Source organism: Lathamus discolor, chromosome 2 (genome assembly GCF_037157495.1).
Source record: "Lathamus discolor isolate bLatDis1 chromosome 2, bLatDis1.hap1, whole genome shotgun sequence".
Lineage (NCBI taxonomy): Eukaryota > Metazoa > Chordata > Aves > Psittaciformes > Psittacidae > Lathamus > Lathamus discolor.
In genome coordinates, this window is record NC_088885.1 from 125,334,356 (window position 1) to 125,352,585 (window position 18,230).

At 36.7% G+C, this 18,230-nt stretch overlaps 1 protein-coding gene across 1 annotated transcript in view; it reads left to right on the top strand.

Annotated features, from left to right (window-relative positions):
* The window catches only part of PREX2 (phosphatidylinositol-3,4,5-trisphosphate dependent Rac exchange factor 2), a 176,251-nt gene extending 158,258 nt beyond the window's left edge, over positions 1-17,993 (top strand). Inside the window, exons 39-41 of the mRNA XM_065668406.1 lie at positions 1,863-1,965; positions 8,333-8,400; positions 12,643-17,993. Of these exons, the coding sequence (XP_065524478.1) occupies positions 1,863-1,965; positions 8,333-8,400; positions 12,643-12,688 (217 nt within the window). The 3' untranslated portion in view covers positions 12,689-17,993. The remainder of the gene's footprint in view (positions 1-1,862; positions 1,966-8,332; positions 8,401-12,642) is intronic.
* Positions 17,994-18,230: the final 237 nt, after the last annotated feature.

The following is an 18,230-nucleotide window of genomic DNA, read 5'->3' on the forward strand; positions in this document are numbered from 1 at the left end:
TCTGGGTTCCAGGAAGATGGGATTTATGGGAAAGTTGGCTCACTAACTTGTTGGTTTGAAAGCTGTACTTTGCGCCCATTAGCCTCTATTATACCCACGGGGAGACATTTCCCCCCTTTTTCTCTGGCTTAGATTATACCTGTCGAATTAGGTTTCATATACTTTTGCTTTTTCTCATTGTCAGTGGGACAAAGTTTCCTTTACAGTCTGGTCCTGAAGGTTAGATGTTTAAATTTTGGTGCTTGCAAATATGATGAGCATGTACTTTATTGGTGCAATATTTCACCTTTCAAAGACAAGATGAAAACACAGTGTTTAAAATTTCTAGCCTAATATTTAAGTATTCTGCACCTTAATCCTTAAATATAAAACCTTAAAGCTTAAATATAACACAAAAGATCAATAGATTTTTGCTTCAAGGTAACTCTGAGGTCAGTGTACACAAGAAACTGTGGAATAAAAATTATTTCATTACCAAGGAAAATGACTGAGCTTATGAATTTTTAATGAAAGACCATTAATAAAGCTACAGATCAAATTTAGTATCTTCTACACTCACTACTGTGAAACTTTTTACAGTCCATAAATTTACTTAAGTGGTATTTAAAACATGTCAGGGTGGTGATTTTTTTTCAGTAAGAAAATCAGTGCAGACACATTTTTCCTCCTACAGATCTTCTGCTCAGCAAGATGAGTGTTTGATTGAAACATACTGTCTGTTCTGTGTGCATAATATAAACTGTGCAAAATCTTTTGGTCAGGATTTTGCCAGAAGGCTACTCAAAAGTATATATTAACCATGTGTCTCAGTTTTATTATTTGAACTTGAAATCTGCAGCTTTTTTCAGGGTCTGCTGAGGTAGGGTTGTTTGCTGTAAAACTCATCTTTCTGATTGAAGATATTTGATTATTGCAGTACTTTTGGTTGTGAATAGAAAAATCACCAAGCAGCTTACTGGTGCAGAATGGAGCCGCTGTCACCTTTTGGATGATAGCAGCCCTCAAACATGTTGTGCTTTAAAAAAAATCCCGGTTTCAACTCAGTTTTATTGCCTTTACCTGTGAGTCTTGTACAGCTTTGGTCTTGATTGTATAAGAAACCAGCTATCTGTCCTTGTCCTCACCATGACAACTGAAATCAGATGGCATGTCCAAAATGACTTTTCCTACTGCTGCTTGTCTAGTGTCATGACAGGTTGTCCTACAGCAAGATCTTTAGCTCTGAAACTTTGCCGGTTGCTGTGACAAAGCAATTACAACCTTTTCATTAGGATGTGGTACCATGATGAGTTTTTGCCCTGAAGTGTTTACTTGAGGAATATTGGCAACGTAGCAGAAGATGGTTCGTTTGAAGGAATGCCCTATTTATTTACTTTTTAGAAAGGGGTAAATGTCTCTTTAAGTTTGGACTGAACTGCACTAACATGCCATGAGAATAACCAAGCTAAATCAATGGCAAGATGTCAGGATCCTGGTAGCAAGACTAGGGTCTGAATTAACAGTGGAAGGTGAGAGATAACATGGGCAGAAACCACCTGTAAAAGGATTTATACAGTTACAAAAAGTTCTCCTTGGGTTGTCACTCTCTTGTCCTTACGCCAAGCCGTAGTTGGGTTGTCTTTTACAAGTCAAATGCCTTTGGTTGTAAGTCAGCTGCAACACTTGCTACAGTCAAAATCTTTCTACTTAAGACACATTTTAGCATTCAAGCTAGTGCCTGCATGGGTGGGAGAGGGTTAAGGGTCACGTCTACTATGTAATCGTTTTATTGATAACCTTTTATGAAAAGCTAATTGATCTAAAAGCAATTATTTTAAAGATATCATTGCTAGCAGATAGCTGACTTCTGTCTTTCATTGTAGCTGCACTCTGAGTGTTACCTTGGAACAGGCAATCATTCTGGCTCGGAGCCATGGGCTACCTCCTCGCTATATCATGCAAGCTACAGATGTCATGCGCAAACAGGTAAGATGCTTACTGTGGGTAAGAACTGATGCTTCCAAACAAGACATCATCAAACAAGAATGAATTGAATCTAATGACAAGAATTTTTTAATCTCCATTTTAGTGTTTCATAATTTGGGTATTTTGTTGGATTTTTTAATTCTCTTTCTTTGTTGTTGACTGAAAGGTGTGTTTTTAAATAATGGAACAGACTGTTTTTAACCAACTTGCTTTCTCTATATGTGTAAATGGATCATAATTTTCACAAGGTTATGATTTTATTTAATGATATTTGTACAGGAACTGCTGTGGCATCACCTTACATCAGAATAGTCAGTTGAGTAAGAAAGTCTTAATTATAATACATATCCATAAATGTAATTTAAGATTATTGACTATTGTTAATAAAAAAATGACTCATGTACTGAATGAAGGGGAAGTGTAGGAGGGAAGGGGAGAAATACATACTGTGGTTCTCAACTTTCCAGGCAAGATTTCTGAAAACAATGTGCTTATTTCAAAATAGTGGTTTTTCACTCTTTGGTCATAATAAAATATTAGGATTTAGAGGCTGTTGTGGATAGATAACCACCTCAACATGAAGTCCTAGTGCTAAGATATAACAAAAAATGCTTGATTAAAAGGCAATATCAACTGAAAGCAGGGGATACACTCTATTGTATCTGCACTACGTTTCCTAGAATATTTTGTTATCAGATAAATACTTTCAAAAGGCTGTTCGGAATCTTGGAAGGATTTCAGAGGAGGAGTATGAATGATCCAGAGGTAGTTAGACAAGGCTTATTAAGTGAAAATTAAAGAGCTCAACCTATGCAGTTGATCAAAGAGCAGTTGAGTGGGGATTTAATCACCCTTGTGTGAATATGGAACATATATCTCAGCTTGTGGTAGCTTTCAACCTTATGACAAAAGAATAAACAAGATACAGGATGCACTCAATTTTGAAGTGGAAAAAATATAATTAAATATCAGAAAATTAACCACAGATAAGGCAAGATTTATAAATTCTGGTGTTTAGTTTGAATCTAATTTTATTATTTTCATTAATTTTGCTCCATATTCTGTGCAGCAGTCACAGTTGAGTTATGAAAATGATTAACCAGATGCACTTTAAATTGCTGTAAACAAAAAATACACATGGACTAGATCAAACCTTTAGTTTGTTAAAGCAATTGTGTAGATACCCTCAAGCTATAGATTCCGATTATATGTAAGTGCTGCTGCCTGACATGGATACATCAAAGTGATTATGCTCATTCCTTTTCCTATTGGACTTCCACTTTATTTGGTGCATAAAATAAGTTTCTGCTCAGGAATTACAGCTTTAACTTGACTTGAAAGCTGCTGCTGTATAAGGATAAACTTGCATGTATAGGTTGATATGTCTGCTCCTGAAGTTCTAGACAAAAGTGAGATCTGGGAATTTTGCATTGAAAAGCCGTGGACATAGTGTTTTACATATGTCTGCCTTCAGGATATATTCTGTCCAAGGGTACATTTCCAATATACATTTAAAAAAATGCTGATTCATTTGTGGTTCTGCAGTTTATTAAATGAAAATGAAAGACAAAAGTAACTTGCATGGTTTTGAGTGGCTGCACTTGCTCAAATAGAGATGTAGAAAGAAGCCACCAGTGAGGCTACATTCTTTGAAGTAAAGCAGCAGTTGATCAATAGCTGTTAAAGATACCAATATCTCAATACCACCCACAGACACTGCAAGAAAGTCTGCTAGTATATCAAGCCAGACTTTTCATACATTCTTCCTCCTTGCAGGAAATCACTGCTGCAATTAATAGAGTAATAATCTTTTGTTGTAATTTTAAATCAGTCTTGGAGTTCTGGAGTAGAAATATAACCATTAAATTCTAAATGTTTTTGAGTAATTTCAACAACACACTACGGTACTTTTTAGAAAACAGTTCCAGATTTAATGTTGAAATTATCTGTAGGATTTAACTGTCAGGAGCGTAATGCAGGCCATAAAACTTGCAGGGGGCTCAGAGAAAGCTTTTTGGGGTTTGTTGCAGAACACTTAGTTAAGGGCAAGGGGCTTTTTTCCTGGCTTAATATAAAAAAAAAAACCCAAACAAACAAAAACTTTGTTAGCCTATTTTTACCCTGAATCTTTTGTGGTATAAAGAGATTAGCCACAGGCAAGTGCAAATGAAAGAACATCTATTCAATCTGTTATTCTGGAGAAGGCTGCAACATTAGCTCCTAGTAGCATCAGCTTTCCAGAAGGAGAAATTATCTCTGTTCAGAGCAGGTACCTCTTCCAACTTGGGGCACCAGTGCCAAATAACTTAAGACACCTGATAGAATGGATGACCTCAGAAACTTGGTTTTCTTCTTGTAAATTGAAGAGGTTGTGGTCATGTTTATGACAACTCATAATAGCCCCCATGATAGCGTTGGATAGATTTTCAAAGTAATTGCCCTGTCAGTTTTAATGAGGTATTTACAAGCACCTGCTCTATGAGAACTGCAGAAAAGAGACCAACTTGTGAGAGTTGGTATGAACTTGGGTCTGTGGCATGGTTTTTGTTAACTGGTTTCTGCTTTTTATCTGCTTATCCAGTCTGGCTGGATTTATAAAATAAATTTTTTTGGCAAAAAGCCCCAGCTGTCTTCTAGTAATTTTATTTACTCATGTATGTTTATTCATGTAAACATCTGTACCCACAAAATACTATGTAAAGCATCATGACAGGATGTGTCTTCAGGATGCAGCAAAGCATGGAAAGGACAGAGACCTAGGAAAGGAGCTGCAGGAGGGTACAGGGCTCTGAAGAAGAAAGGTAACTAAAAACCTGATACACAGAAAAGATTAGGAGATATTTTGTCTTGTCTTTTAAGTAAGTAATAATTTTTCCATGCCTTTTCATGAATATAATAGCAGCACTACATTTTCAAAAATTCTCCTGAGAATTGTACCGGTTTAGAGCTCTCTGCATACGGCATAAAGAAAATCTGTTGTCTTTATGTGACTGTTTCTTGTGAAGTTTAAACTAGTGTGTAGCTTGAAAATAAACCTATCACTTTTTCTCATGGCAATGTAAATACTAGTTTGTATGTAAGACTCTAGATTGATGGTGGTGTCTCCTCAGTGCTGCCAGCACCATTCGCCAATGCTCTGGCTAAACTGGTATGCAGAGGGAAGCATTCTGGAGCTGCATAGCACAACTGTCCCTTAAACCTATGTGAGACACTGTCAATTTTACATTGCTGTAGCTTTAAGAATGATATTGGAGAAGCATAAATTAACAGTGTATTGGAATATAAATAGTATAATTGTGCTCAGTGGAGACAAAGATGTCATGTAGCAAGTTGCTAGTAATTCTTGGGGGCTTTTCCTCAAAAGAAATAAGAATCTGGTGGTTGTTAGTAAGGTCTAATTTGTTACCTTGCTAAACAATAAATTACATGGCTGTATAAAGCTAGACTCCTTTTTAAATCAATGCATTTGATTTATTACATGAGCAGGATACTAAGATTAATATGTCTAGTGAATGAGGCAAGTAAAAATAGGGTGATTTTGTTTCAGAGGTAGTCACAGCACTGATGTTCAGGATCTACATGTGATTAATTTAGATGGTTTTCCCATGTATATGTATATTCTGGCTCACAGTTATGTTAATCATATGCTAGTCTCAGCAGTCTGTCATGTTGGGGTTTCTTTATTTTTTCCCTGCCCTTCAATTCAAGTGTCCTGTTTTCCATCCAGCATACTGTAGTCTGAGAGACCAGATTTTACTCCCTTTTTCAGCAGTAGACTTGTCGTATTTTGGATGTTTCCAGACACAGGACTTCAGTCATGTCTTTGGGCAACCTGTTACAGTGCTTCACCGTCCTCATTGTAAAAAAATTCTTTCTTATATCTAGTCTGAATCTATTTTCTTTTAGTTCAAAACCATTATCCCTTGTCCTATTGCTACAGGCCCCTTTAGAGGAGCCTGTTTGTCGCGAATTTGATGATCATTTCCCTGATAAACCACCACTTGTGTAGATAGAAGAATGTCAGTTAATATGATCTTTCTTTTTTTCAGTTGTTTCCTTACCTAATTATTCTACCTGTTCTTCTCTGAACTCTTTTCAAGTTTTTGTTAAAGATGAGAAGTAATTTTGAAGAAATACAAAAGGGTCTTTTTAAACATTTCATGACTAAAACGGCAGATGAAAATCAGTGTAAAGAACTTTTAAGTGATGCACACTTAAAACAAAGGGAAAAAAAAACCCGTAACTTCACATTCAAAATAATTGACTGTGAGCTTTCCATTACATCTCATGTTCAAGACTTCAGGGATATGGTAGAAGACATCAGCTCAATTCTCAGTAGGTATCAAGAAAGCAAATAAGAATTTACAATGGTTTAGTTAAGGACAGATGACAAAATAGAAATCATGCTGTCATGACCCTTCATTTTGAACGGATGTTGTGATCCTTTCCATAAAGATATAGCTTAATGGAATAAGTTCAGAGAAGGTTAAAAAAAAAATAAAATATCAGCAAAAAAATAAAAAATAGAGACAGGCTAGGACAAACCAACAAAATTATCTAGGATTGTTCAGCTTCATGGGTGAAGGAGAATATGATAGAGGTCTAAAGAACATGTAGTGTGGATAGGGACTGACCATAGTCCTTATCAGGGCAAAACTAAAGGCATCTGGCAGACTCAAACTAAGTGAAAACAGTGGTTCTTGACACAACAGGGTAAGATTGTACCCAAGATGTGAATCTCCTCCCAGAAGGAGGTTAGTGATGTGAAATTGTTTGTGGGTTCAAGATGAGATGGGAAAGAGGAGAATCACTGAAATCAATTAAATGCTCACTGCCAAACAGAGGAAGTATTGAGTGACTAATGATTGAATTCTGGAGGAGTTCCTGGGGAAAGATGTATGGTTTTTGTTGTCTGTAGTCATGTGTCTTTTGCAGCTGGCGGAGATGTTTCCTGAACTAGATGTAAAGCTAGTAAAATCACTTATATTCTGCCTTCAGTTCTGTAGGTACTCTCATTATTTCCTCTGTCTTTACCACTTTCTCCCTCATCCCTTCCCCCCCCCCCAAAAAAAAAAAAAGGACACAGTATTTTTTGTCACATGTTGATTTACATAAACAATGAGAACCTGCCTGTGTGTAACCAGCCAGCCTTTTTCATCTTTCATTTGAGCCCATAACAGTGAAATAATACCTTCTTAATTACCTGGGTACCACATTTCAGTCAAATTCAAGGTCTAGTCTTACTCTACATAGTGAATCAATGACTCTACCTAATTATTACACCATGTGCAGCCACCATCACAGCTCTGGAATGTAAATTATCCTTGATGTTTCACACCAATCTAAGATCTCACTGGAAGAATTCTGAGGTTACGTATTTATGTTCCCTGTTATTTTGTCTTGAATTTAGGTAGTACGAAAGGTGAAATAAAGGGAGAGTCAATGTATGTGTTACAGACAGAAGAGAGAGTCAATGTATGTATTACAACAGAAGAAGTAGTTGCATCTTTAAAATGTTGTAAAACATAAAAAGACTGTAAATCTAACAGATGTTTCTTTATGATGACTACTTTATCTTAATAAGACTGCACTTTAAAAGCTAGACCTCATAATTTAAAATCAATTTTTTACTAAGTTCTTTCGTAAATCTACATTAGTTTGTTTACAGATGAGTGCTTCTTTCACTATCGTGGTATATGAATTCATGTTTCAACTTCCTCCTTCCTAGATGAGTCAGTAAGACAAAAATACTTCCATTATTGTTTTTCAAAAGATAGTTGAGGCATAGAGAGACCAGCTTTTCTAGCCGACCCTGCTTAACCATGGGTATTTGGGCTGAACAATCTTGGGACGTGTCTTCCAACCTTTTTTTTTTTTTTTTTTTTTGTGATTCTGTGATTATAAAGGAAGAGCAGGGCCTGCATTTTTCTAAGCTGAATTTAGTGCCTTAATTTAGGCCATTTTCCTAGTTCTAACTAGAAAGTTATTTATAGGAAATAAGGTATAATATTTGTTTGTAAGTTCATAGGAAATATGTGACATTTCAGAAAAAAACTTTGTGATCCATGCCTTCTACAAAGAATGGTGACAAAAATCAAGCAAGATGTGTTTGTTTTTATGAAGTCTTCCATGTTGATATTTATTTAATGACAAGTGGAAAGATTTTGCCTCTTTTCTGTGTATTTCTCTAAGTTGAGAATTAAAGTACTGCTTTAACTTGTTCCCCACCTTAGAAGAGGAGAGTTGTTTCCGGGACATGGAGCATATGTATTAATTATAGTCAATAGTTACATTCATGTAGAAAGTTCAGAAAACGTTTAAGCTGTGTTGGAATAAATGAAGCAGAGTTGTTCTTCTTCTTTCACAGGGTGCAAGAGTACAAAACACAGCCAAGAATTTAGGAGTGAGGGATCGAACACCACAGTCTGTGCCGAGGTAACTGATTGTTTGTGTCCTAGACCATGATTTTGTCTAATCTGTGCCAAATTCTGTTCTAGCTGCTCAAAAGCTCTAACAGTAAACATTGACTGCATTGTGCAGTAACTGGTAAGATTTGGCTTTAATGTACATAAAATCAATTACATTCTTAGCCACACAGTTTTACGTAATCAGTTGCAGAAGTTCATGTTATGTAGCACTACAAAACACAGCCGTTTTTGAAAACTGAAGCCTAGTTCATGTTAATTATGAAAACACTGGAGTAAGTCTTTCATCACTTGTGATGTTTAGTGGTTTGAGGGAAATATTCATAACTAAATCCATAACCCCATTTTAATGAAATACTGTACTGCATTATCTCAGCAAAATCATGTCCTAGTTGCTTTTAGAGATGATGTAGTCTTTCTTTGTCTCTTTCTGAAACATCCATTAGAATGAAAAATGCGACTGCTCTGTATTTATCCATCTTTTTTAATGCTGTGATGGACTGCAGGTACCTGAAATGTTTCTTAATAAGCACAACACTTATAAATGAAAATAACCAAACAACAGTGTTCTTCATTTTATCTTAATATATGGATTTATTAATCCAACTCTAATTCAGACTTTCTTTTTTTTTTAAACCAGTTTAAAACATAATGGGTTTTGTTGACTAACGATGCTGTCCATAGACTCATGGAAAGACTGTCTTCTGGATTCTGACCACTAATACGAAGGAGCTTTTTCTTACACATTTTGCTCCCCTCTGATGTTCCAGCTTCCCCCAGTAGTGAATCAGGATACTGCTCATAATTCGCTTGTACCTAATCACTGCATGTGGTTCCATGCCTCTGCTTGATCTGACTCTAGAAAAGATGTGTACCTTAAGTGTCCAGGGAATGAGTAAATCTGAGTAGCAGCTACTGTTCTGTTGATGAGTAGCAACTTTGGTTAGAGCATGTACACATCTTGCATGCCCCATAAAAGACATTAGGTAAGATCCAACAGAAGTACTGATTCTAGGGTAAATCTATCAGCAACAGAGCCATTGCCTTTACCAGCAGATGAGGGCATCCCTTCTCACAGTAATGATTAGCTTAGAGGCAATCCAGGACCAAAACTCCCTGACCAATTGTCTTGCAGTGTGAGACTCTTAAGGCAGTAAACCCCCATTTTATTACAGTAAAAGCTGTGAGAAGCTTTTTTGTATTTTGGATGGTATGGTTTTGAACTTAAATGGACACCTTCTTCATGACATAATCCTGAAAACAGCCAAGTAATTTTTGCAAACCAAACTTTTTCCACCTCTAAATGATAGAGCATGTATCTAGATTCAGCTTTTGTGATAAAGGAAAAATCTAAGTTCTTACAAAGAAAAACTAAGCTATGAGACATCTTTTGGCTTTGCATCAGTTGAGAAAAGATCACCTCTTCCCAGCTAACACGCCCACAACATAGCAATGAAAAGCTGAAGAAAAAGTATGAGAGCTCCTAAAACATAAGACAGATGCATCCAGCATGCTTGCCAGACAGCAGCAACAGCAATATCACAGGAATATCTCATTGATCTCAGTGTTTGGGGCATTTGGTGTACCATTAGCGACATGTCACATAAGTCGGAATAGCCAGCAGGGGTGTAAGTTTCTCAGTTCTTTACCTTGAAAAAAATTTTACCATTACATGTGGTTCCATTTAGCATCACTTGACAGTGTTTTCAGTTCTCTGCAGTTGCCACTGCTTTCTGTCTTTTCTCAGCTGATGTCTGTACTATCTCAGATAGTTGTTCCATACGTATTGACCCAGAACAGGCTGTTTCTACTCTGTCATTCATCATCAACTATACCTCCTTAGGGATTTATGCAGCCTTGTTTGTTTGCCTCATAATTCCCATATATCACTTATTCTGAAGACAAGTAATCTTAATGATTACCATCTCAGTCTGAAGAATACACAGAACTTGGGCCTCAGCTTTTCTGTACGTGGTTCCAGAGAAATTAGGTTTTGCTAAAACATCACAAAGAAAAAGCATCACAAAGAACTAACCTTGCTGCAATTACTTTGAGGAGATTCTGACAGTAATTTTATCTGTCTTTTGCTAGCTTTGAATATTATTGCTTTATCACACTAGCAGAATCAAATAACTCAAGCTGTGTTTATTTTACTGGGCATACTTGTCTGTATAAAATCAGGCCATCTTATTTTCTCATTGGTATATAAATGGGAAATACATGTATACTGCCTTATCTGTGGCTCCAAACAAACACATTGGTGTCTGCACAATGTGACCTTAAATGATCACGTTTCTGAGTCTGCCAGGTGACAATGTGGAAGAGCCCAGTGATCTTAAGAACACATCATAGTAGAGGGTTGAGAGCAGGTTTGCAGTTGCCGCGTGACTGACAGAACTGATGCTCCCCATTCTTACCATCCGTGCTTGACAATCACTTCCAGTGAGATTCAGAGAACAGTTACTGAGTACATGGCCATTGTGTGTTGTCAGTATCCTAGGTTAACTCCTAGGGGAACTGAAATCAGAGAACAGCAGCTATCCTGCCTTGCTCTTGCATAGCCACAGGATGCTTTTTCTGACAGGATGTTACTAGAAGTTGAAGAGCATTTCATACTCACAGGGGCAGCCATACATATTGTGCCTCACATAATTTCAGTAGCTGCTAAGAAGGCAGCAGCCCATTAATCTTGAATTGTTTGTGGAGCCCAGCCACATGTATGGACGTTTGTTTTCTGTGTCGATTTGTAGTACGATTTTGAAATTTATGATGAGTTAAAATGGAGTCATATAAATGTGATGTTTAGCAGGCAAATTTTCAAAATATATGTGGAAAACTCAGATATCCTGAGCATCTTGGGGAGAGACTTTTCATCAGGGCCTATTGTCACAGGATGAGGGGTGATGGTTTTAAACTAAAATAGGGGAGATGCAGGCTGGAAGTGAGGAAAAAATTCTTTACAATGAGGGTGCTAAAAACCTGGCAGAGGTTGCCCAGAGAGGTGGTGGATGCACCATCCCTGGAGGCATTCAAGGCCAGGCTGGATGTGGTTCTGGGCAACCTGATCTAGTTGAAGATGTCCCTGCTCATTGCAGGGGGTTGGACCAGTTGATATCTGAAGGTCCCTTCCAACCCAAACTATTCTACGATTCTGTGATCTTAAATGTCGCTAGCCCTCAAGCCACTGGACAGTTCACAACCCTGTCTGTAGCCAGATCTACCAAACCTGCTATTTCTGTTGTTTTGGTATTACAATATCTGAGATTCTTCATCATTAATGTACATGCTGTGTCATTGTCTTTTCATTTCTTCTGATGCTTTTTTCTCCTTCCCATGCTATCCTTGGTCTCTTCTCTTTACTGTTCCTTCAATGAGACACTTTCCCTGAGGAAAATACGTAATCTCCAAATGAGATCATGTCTATCCCTGCTTCTAATTGCTGTGCTTGCAGCAGAGCTACTGTATGCTGAACATACAGCACAGAGAGCCTGAGGTCAGAATGGTTGCCATTTATTTTCAGTATTCCTAACATTAGGGTAAAGTTTCAAACACCTGCTAATAACCAAGTCCATGCTGAAAGGCTTACTAGAAGTTCAAAAACCATTGTAAATGAAGGAGTGGCTATTCCAATCTGTAGATGATCTTGAGGTCCTTTCCAACCCTAACCATTCTATGATTCTATGATTCTATGATTAATATGAACCAAGTCTTACTGCTCTTGCCTTCATACATGTAAAAATGGGGTGAGGGTGGGGAGTTTAAAATCTTAGTTCTGGCCTGGCAGGTATCTGACATCTGTCTTAGGTCCTTCAAACAGCATCAGTTTTATAGGGAACTGTTTTAGAGTGAGGTCTGAGGGTGCCAAACCAAACTGAACTTGGAGGCAGTTGTGGTCACCAAGCAGCTTTTCAGATTTAGACATTCAGAGCAAGGACTGGTGATTGGATTACTGGAGACTTTGCTTTTTCCAGAACGGGGTTGTCAGTGCAGAAATATGAAAACTTGACTAAACTGGAATGTCTTTATTTATAAGATTGCTTATAGATGTGTGCTTTAATGATACCACTTTCATTGTGAACATTCATGCTCATTAATAAAAATTTACTGGCGTTATATCAGTGTTATTAAACTGAATTCAGTCTCTTATTTTGCAGGGCAGGAAGACTTAGATTTAGTTTGTGTTCCTTAAATTTACCTATTTTAATAATGACCAAGTTCTCAGAATAACAATTGCTTTGTTTTTTATCGTCAGATTATACAAGCTATGCCAGCCACCACCACCTGTTGGAGAAGAATGAGGAGAACTGCTCCAGAAAATTGCAATAATGACCTTAAGGATACTGGGACTATATGACAAAAATCTAACTGCACTACAGCAGTGTGTGCCTAGGGCTTTGATAAATAGAATAACCCTTTACTCAGGATAAAGAAAGAAATACCCTAAATATTCTCTATTGGCAGTGAAAAAAACCACAACAACCAACTTCTAAAAAGTATTTCTGGAATCTGTGCACTCCAGCCTTATGCTACTAGAACAGGAATCTTCCTTGAGAATTTTACACTGGAATCCAGTTTATTTGATGTGTCTTGTTCAGCCACACAATAGGTATAGCCAGCAGTAGGAATACAGATGTTGTGTTCAGAGAGAATGACTTCACTTGTACACTGTACTGAATGTCTTCTTGCAGAAGGAATAAAAGCCTAGATAAACTAGGCTTGATAATGAGCATGCACTTCATACAGGGCCCTTTGCACTGATAATCCCTTTTTTCCCATCACTATCATGATTTTTCAGAATGGTGATATTACTGTTACAAGTATGTAATGTAAGTGAGGTTTAAAGGAGGAAAATCACAGAACTGTGTTTAATGGCTACAGGCAGACTACTGCTAGGAGCATGTGCTTGTAATCAGTAAACTCAATCATGTCTTAAGGTGTCCTTTGTCATACTCCTTTGGAAAGAGTACCTATATGGCATATGAGGTGAAGTTTTGCCCCTTGTTCAGTTGTCATTTTAGTGAAGGAGAAGAAATGTAAGATCTTCATCCATGGTTAGACTGAATTTCAGGCTCTGTCTATTAGATGTTTTACATTATTGAGTCTCTGCGTTTCAGAGTTTTCCAGAGTTGTGTATATTCTTGTATTATAGTGCTATGCTAGCAAATCTACAGAAGGCGAGGATGAGGCAGTATTGTTACGTTTAACTGGAAATGTCTGTGGTATAAGCTGAAGCATAGTTCGGGGGGTTGATGTATTGTTGCATTTCCTGTGTTTTGTCAGAATAGTGTTTTTTTCTTTTATAGGATGTCAGTTCTTTTGGAGTGGTAATTGCTATAGATTTATTTTGAAATTGTAATGAATATTTAGAGGGACCAGGGAAAATGTATCTGCATTTGGCTGTTCTTTTGGCCGAAGAACTTTCAGAGAAGGTGTCCCCAGATGAGGCTTCATATGTGAACACATTGAAACAAAAACTATGTTCTGAAATAGTTCTACTTGTAGCAGCTATGCAGTCTGTTAGAGCAGGACATACACTGTCTGAGTAAATGTTATTTTCTGTACAACAGCGGCCTATAGTTATGCTGTAGCAATCAAACCTCACAACATAATTGTTGAATATTATCTAATTATTTATGAAATCTTCAACAAATATATTAGTCCACAATTAAATAAGTGAGAATTCAAAATGAGATGTACTCTTGCAGAGAGTGTTTTTATATACGATATCTAGGGGACTTACTACTTTTCTCCAAAGGAGGAATTAGAGCTCCTACCTTTTTCACTATTCTTAATGTTTTTACACAGACTTTAACTTTGCTAAGAAAATAAATATTTTTATATATCCACAGATATCTATGTCTGCACATACACGTGAGTTTCAATGTGTATATATTTATGTAGTCATATCAGTTACTAGTACAATCTTAAATATGTTTGCCTTAAACTGTGACAAAGATATGCAGCAATGAACACGTCACTAACAATTTCACCTTTGTGCTTTGAAGTTTACACTCTTTCAGAGTTAGTGGAAGCTGTGGGACTATAATCTTTTTGATTAAAACAAACAAAAATAGAAAACAAAGTTTTACTCTTTAGAAATTTTGTCTAGGATGATCAAATGCATGTACGTAAAAAAGAGTCACAATTTCTGTAGTTGCTGTTGTAGTCAGGATCTCAAACTTCTGGATGTGTTTCATTCGGAGAGACAGTGTTGGCTCTAGTAATTCCCGCTTCGGGCAAAAGCACAAAAAAAGGGTTCAGTTTCTGCTTGTTCAGACATCAGGAGTTTAGAGAAGCCATAATCGCCTCATGCCAAGGATGGTGTCAGTGTGAGCCCAGCTGTGAGCTCACATCTTCCTGTGAGATTTGCCCACGTGAGTTTTGTTTTCTACTACAAGGCAAATCAGCTGTCAGGTGCATGTTGCTGCTAATCCTGTATAATACAAAATAACCTATAGGACAGAATCTTGTTGCATGCACATGCATTATTGTAACAAGTCATCACTCTTTATTGCATTGAAAATGGCAGGAGTGCAAATATACCAAAACAGTCTCTCTGTATAATACAGTGCCTAATTCTTTTTGTTGTGAAAACATGGGCTAATAGACACTTGTAAACACCGAGGGACAAATACTTACGAGCCAGTCACTGGACAAATATTTTAGCTATTGTTTCATGAGTGTGCATCAGAAATCCTGACCTTTTGGGTTTGTATCTTATTTTTTGTTCTTTTTGTTTTGTTTTGTTTTTTTTTTTTTTATCCCTAGAGGCAGTTTTCAAAAACTTGCTCAACACTATGAGCTTCATTGGTGACCCACGCTGCAAGATAAAGTGTCTCTTTAGCCTGGTATCAAAGGGGCTGAGAAACTGTAGCCTTCATTTTCTGAAATGATAGGTAGCATGTGTAAGTACAGGATTTCCAGGGGGAAATGAGCATAAATGTCCCACTGACTGTCTATGGAAAGCGGGTGACTAATTTCTCAGAATTTCCTTTAAAAGCCAGTGTTCGCTTGAAACATTGTGCAGAATTTCTAACTGCTTTTCTCTTCCCTCTGTTTTCAGAGCACATTCTAACACATCTGGCTTCCAATAACATTAGATGAAACTTTAAGAAGCCCATTCATGAAGTATACATTTACATACGTTCATTATTATTTGTTTGGTATACGTAGCAGATGTATTTGTTCCCTATGCAAGGTGGACTTGCAGAGCTAAAAGAAAGAAATCCATTCTCATCATAGTATTATGTTTATCCTCTCATAAATTTTGAGGCTTAGAGGTAGCCGAGAGTGATGATTTACGAGAACTGTAACACCCGTAACTTGTTAAATCTTTGCTTCTGCAGCAACAGATTGTGCAGCCTGTTTTTGCGAGGATGTGTTGTACTGGTTTAGGGAAGGCATTCTCTGTGTCATTTTTACTTTTTCATCCAAGACAAGTCTTCTGGGAATAAATTCAGTTCTGGGAATAAATTCAAGGATCTGGAGGCATACAGTACCAAATATTGACTACTGGTGGTTGTCTGTGGGGTTTGTACAGGAGATGTAACAGCTGGGAAGGGAGGCTTAAGGACCAAGGAACAGTGCAGTTGCCATAGGGTTCATGCTTGGAGAAAACTAGATTTTGATTTTAAAGTAGAGCTGATGGGGTTTGGCCTATCTTTGTAACCATCATCTATGAATAACGGGATGCTAAACAGTCTTTATGAATGAACATTGATTCAGTATAGTTCCCCAAATTAGGTGTTTCATAACACTTATTTTCCTTGTAGATTGTAAATGTAAATGAATACAAAAATGTATCTATTCCAGTTTCTAAATGTCCAACATGTTTGTGTTTAGAGATCCATTTTAAAGTAAATATTCCTGTTTAGAGATCCATTTTAAAGTAGATATTCCTGCTATCAGCTGAACCAAACAACCAATTTTATGTCCACTAAGAGAGCTAGTCTTTAGTGGCCTTTTAGGTAGTTTTCACTGGGGTTTAGGAAACACATCAGGTATTTAGTTTGGTTTTTATTTGTTTGTTTTAATGCCGTCAGTAGTGGTCAGTACTGGTTTAGAGCCACAACAATTAAATGTAAGTTGATGAGGATTTATAGTAATCATACTTAGTTCGTTTGTCATCTAATGGAAAAAAAATGAACCAGTTTTATTGACCTCTTTACCCATAGAAATTCACAAGCAAACAGCAGTGATTTTTTTTGTTTTATTAATTCATTGTCAGATGTAGTGTGCGTATGTGTATATATATACTTCAGACAACTGCCTGAATGTGAGTATACACATCATGGTTAAGCATGATGCTCAAAAAAGCAAAGTATTTTTCATTTACTTTCATTTAAATTGTGAAATCAGTAACTGTAGTATATATACATATTGTTCCATACCCTTTACATTGCAGCTACTTCTGCCGGCATTTTATGCATATTTTGCACCATTTTTGTTTAACATTATGAAAAGAGCTAATGCATTGCCTTATGTACTATATCTCTGTACTTGCTGATAAATGCAGGTAGTGCTTTTCTAAATGTACTCTAGTAGTACACTAGCATTGGTAAATCTAGATGCACAGTGCATACCTGTCTCAGGATACATGGGTTTTTCATCATTAGGTTTTGAAGTATAAAAAGATACTGAACTCATATTTTTGTATGCTGACAATTGTGTAGTTTTGTTGGGTTTTTTCGTTGTTGTTTTTTAATATATTCTGTATATATCAATCAAGTTTTCCTACAGGAATGTTACTACGAATGTTTCCCTTTTCCTGCTAGAAGATGTTTATGTTTTCTTGTCGTGTATGTATAAATGAATATAGAGCATGCCTAGTCATGCAGATGTTAACACCGGTGAGAAATTTTAGATTGTCTAGAGGCCAGTCAAGTAGTCATTTCTTATGTTCTACTCCAGAAGTAACATATCCATCCAAGAAATCCAATATGGCTATAGTGAAACTACCCTACAAATAACTTCTGCTTCAGTTACAAAGTCCAGTAGTATTCAAAGTAGCTGGGACATTTTTGAAAGTACTTAGATTTAGACTTCATGGGAATTTCCACAACATCTTTTCTGTACTATGTGCCAGATTTAAAAGATTAAGTGGCCTTACTAACTTCTTAACACCCTGCATATCGTGTATGTACTTGGTTATACGTGTGTTACACTTTAAAAATGAACTTAATTTCTGCATTGAATATTGCACACATTTTTCAAATGAAGAATATATTGTTTGTAACATCTCATTAAACACAGGAGAGCATTACTGCTTTGAAATACTATGTGTAAGTACACAGAATCTCTCAGTGAGCTTTTGTTTGGAAACAGTCACACTAGCAGCTCTGCGGGTAGTTCAGTTTGTCAGAAGCAACCTTTGGAATTTAATGTTAAATATCCTTGAAACATGGATTTAAATTACTTTTGCCTTTTTTGTAAAGTGCCTTTGTAGCATATGTTGAATCAGTTGCTATATTGGTTATGTGTTAAACTAATACAGTGTACTTTTAGATCTATGGTTTATTTTTTTAGTCTACATATTAAAGACTGGAATGGTAACAATGTATTACAGACTGTCAGACAGCAATAAAAACATTCATAATATGGCCACTGCAAATCTCTTTATTTTTAAGAAGAAGGAAGTTGGGGGTAGGAGGGTTGGGAGGGTGTTGGGGGGTCTTTAACACTTTTGGTATGGCTGCCTAGGAATTCAGCTGCAGGAGAAGATGAACTTCTAGAAATAAATGTTTATAATACAAATCTCTTCTGAGAACCCAGGCCCAGTCTTGGTTCATTGCTGACAATTAAAGTATATCTTTATAACCTGTGGAAAGTTGAAGGCTGCAT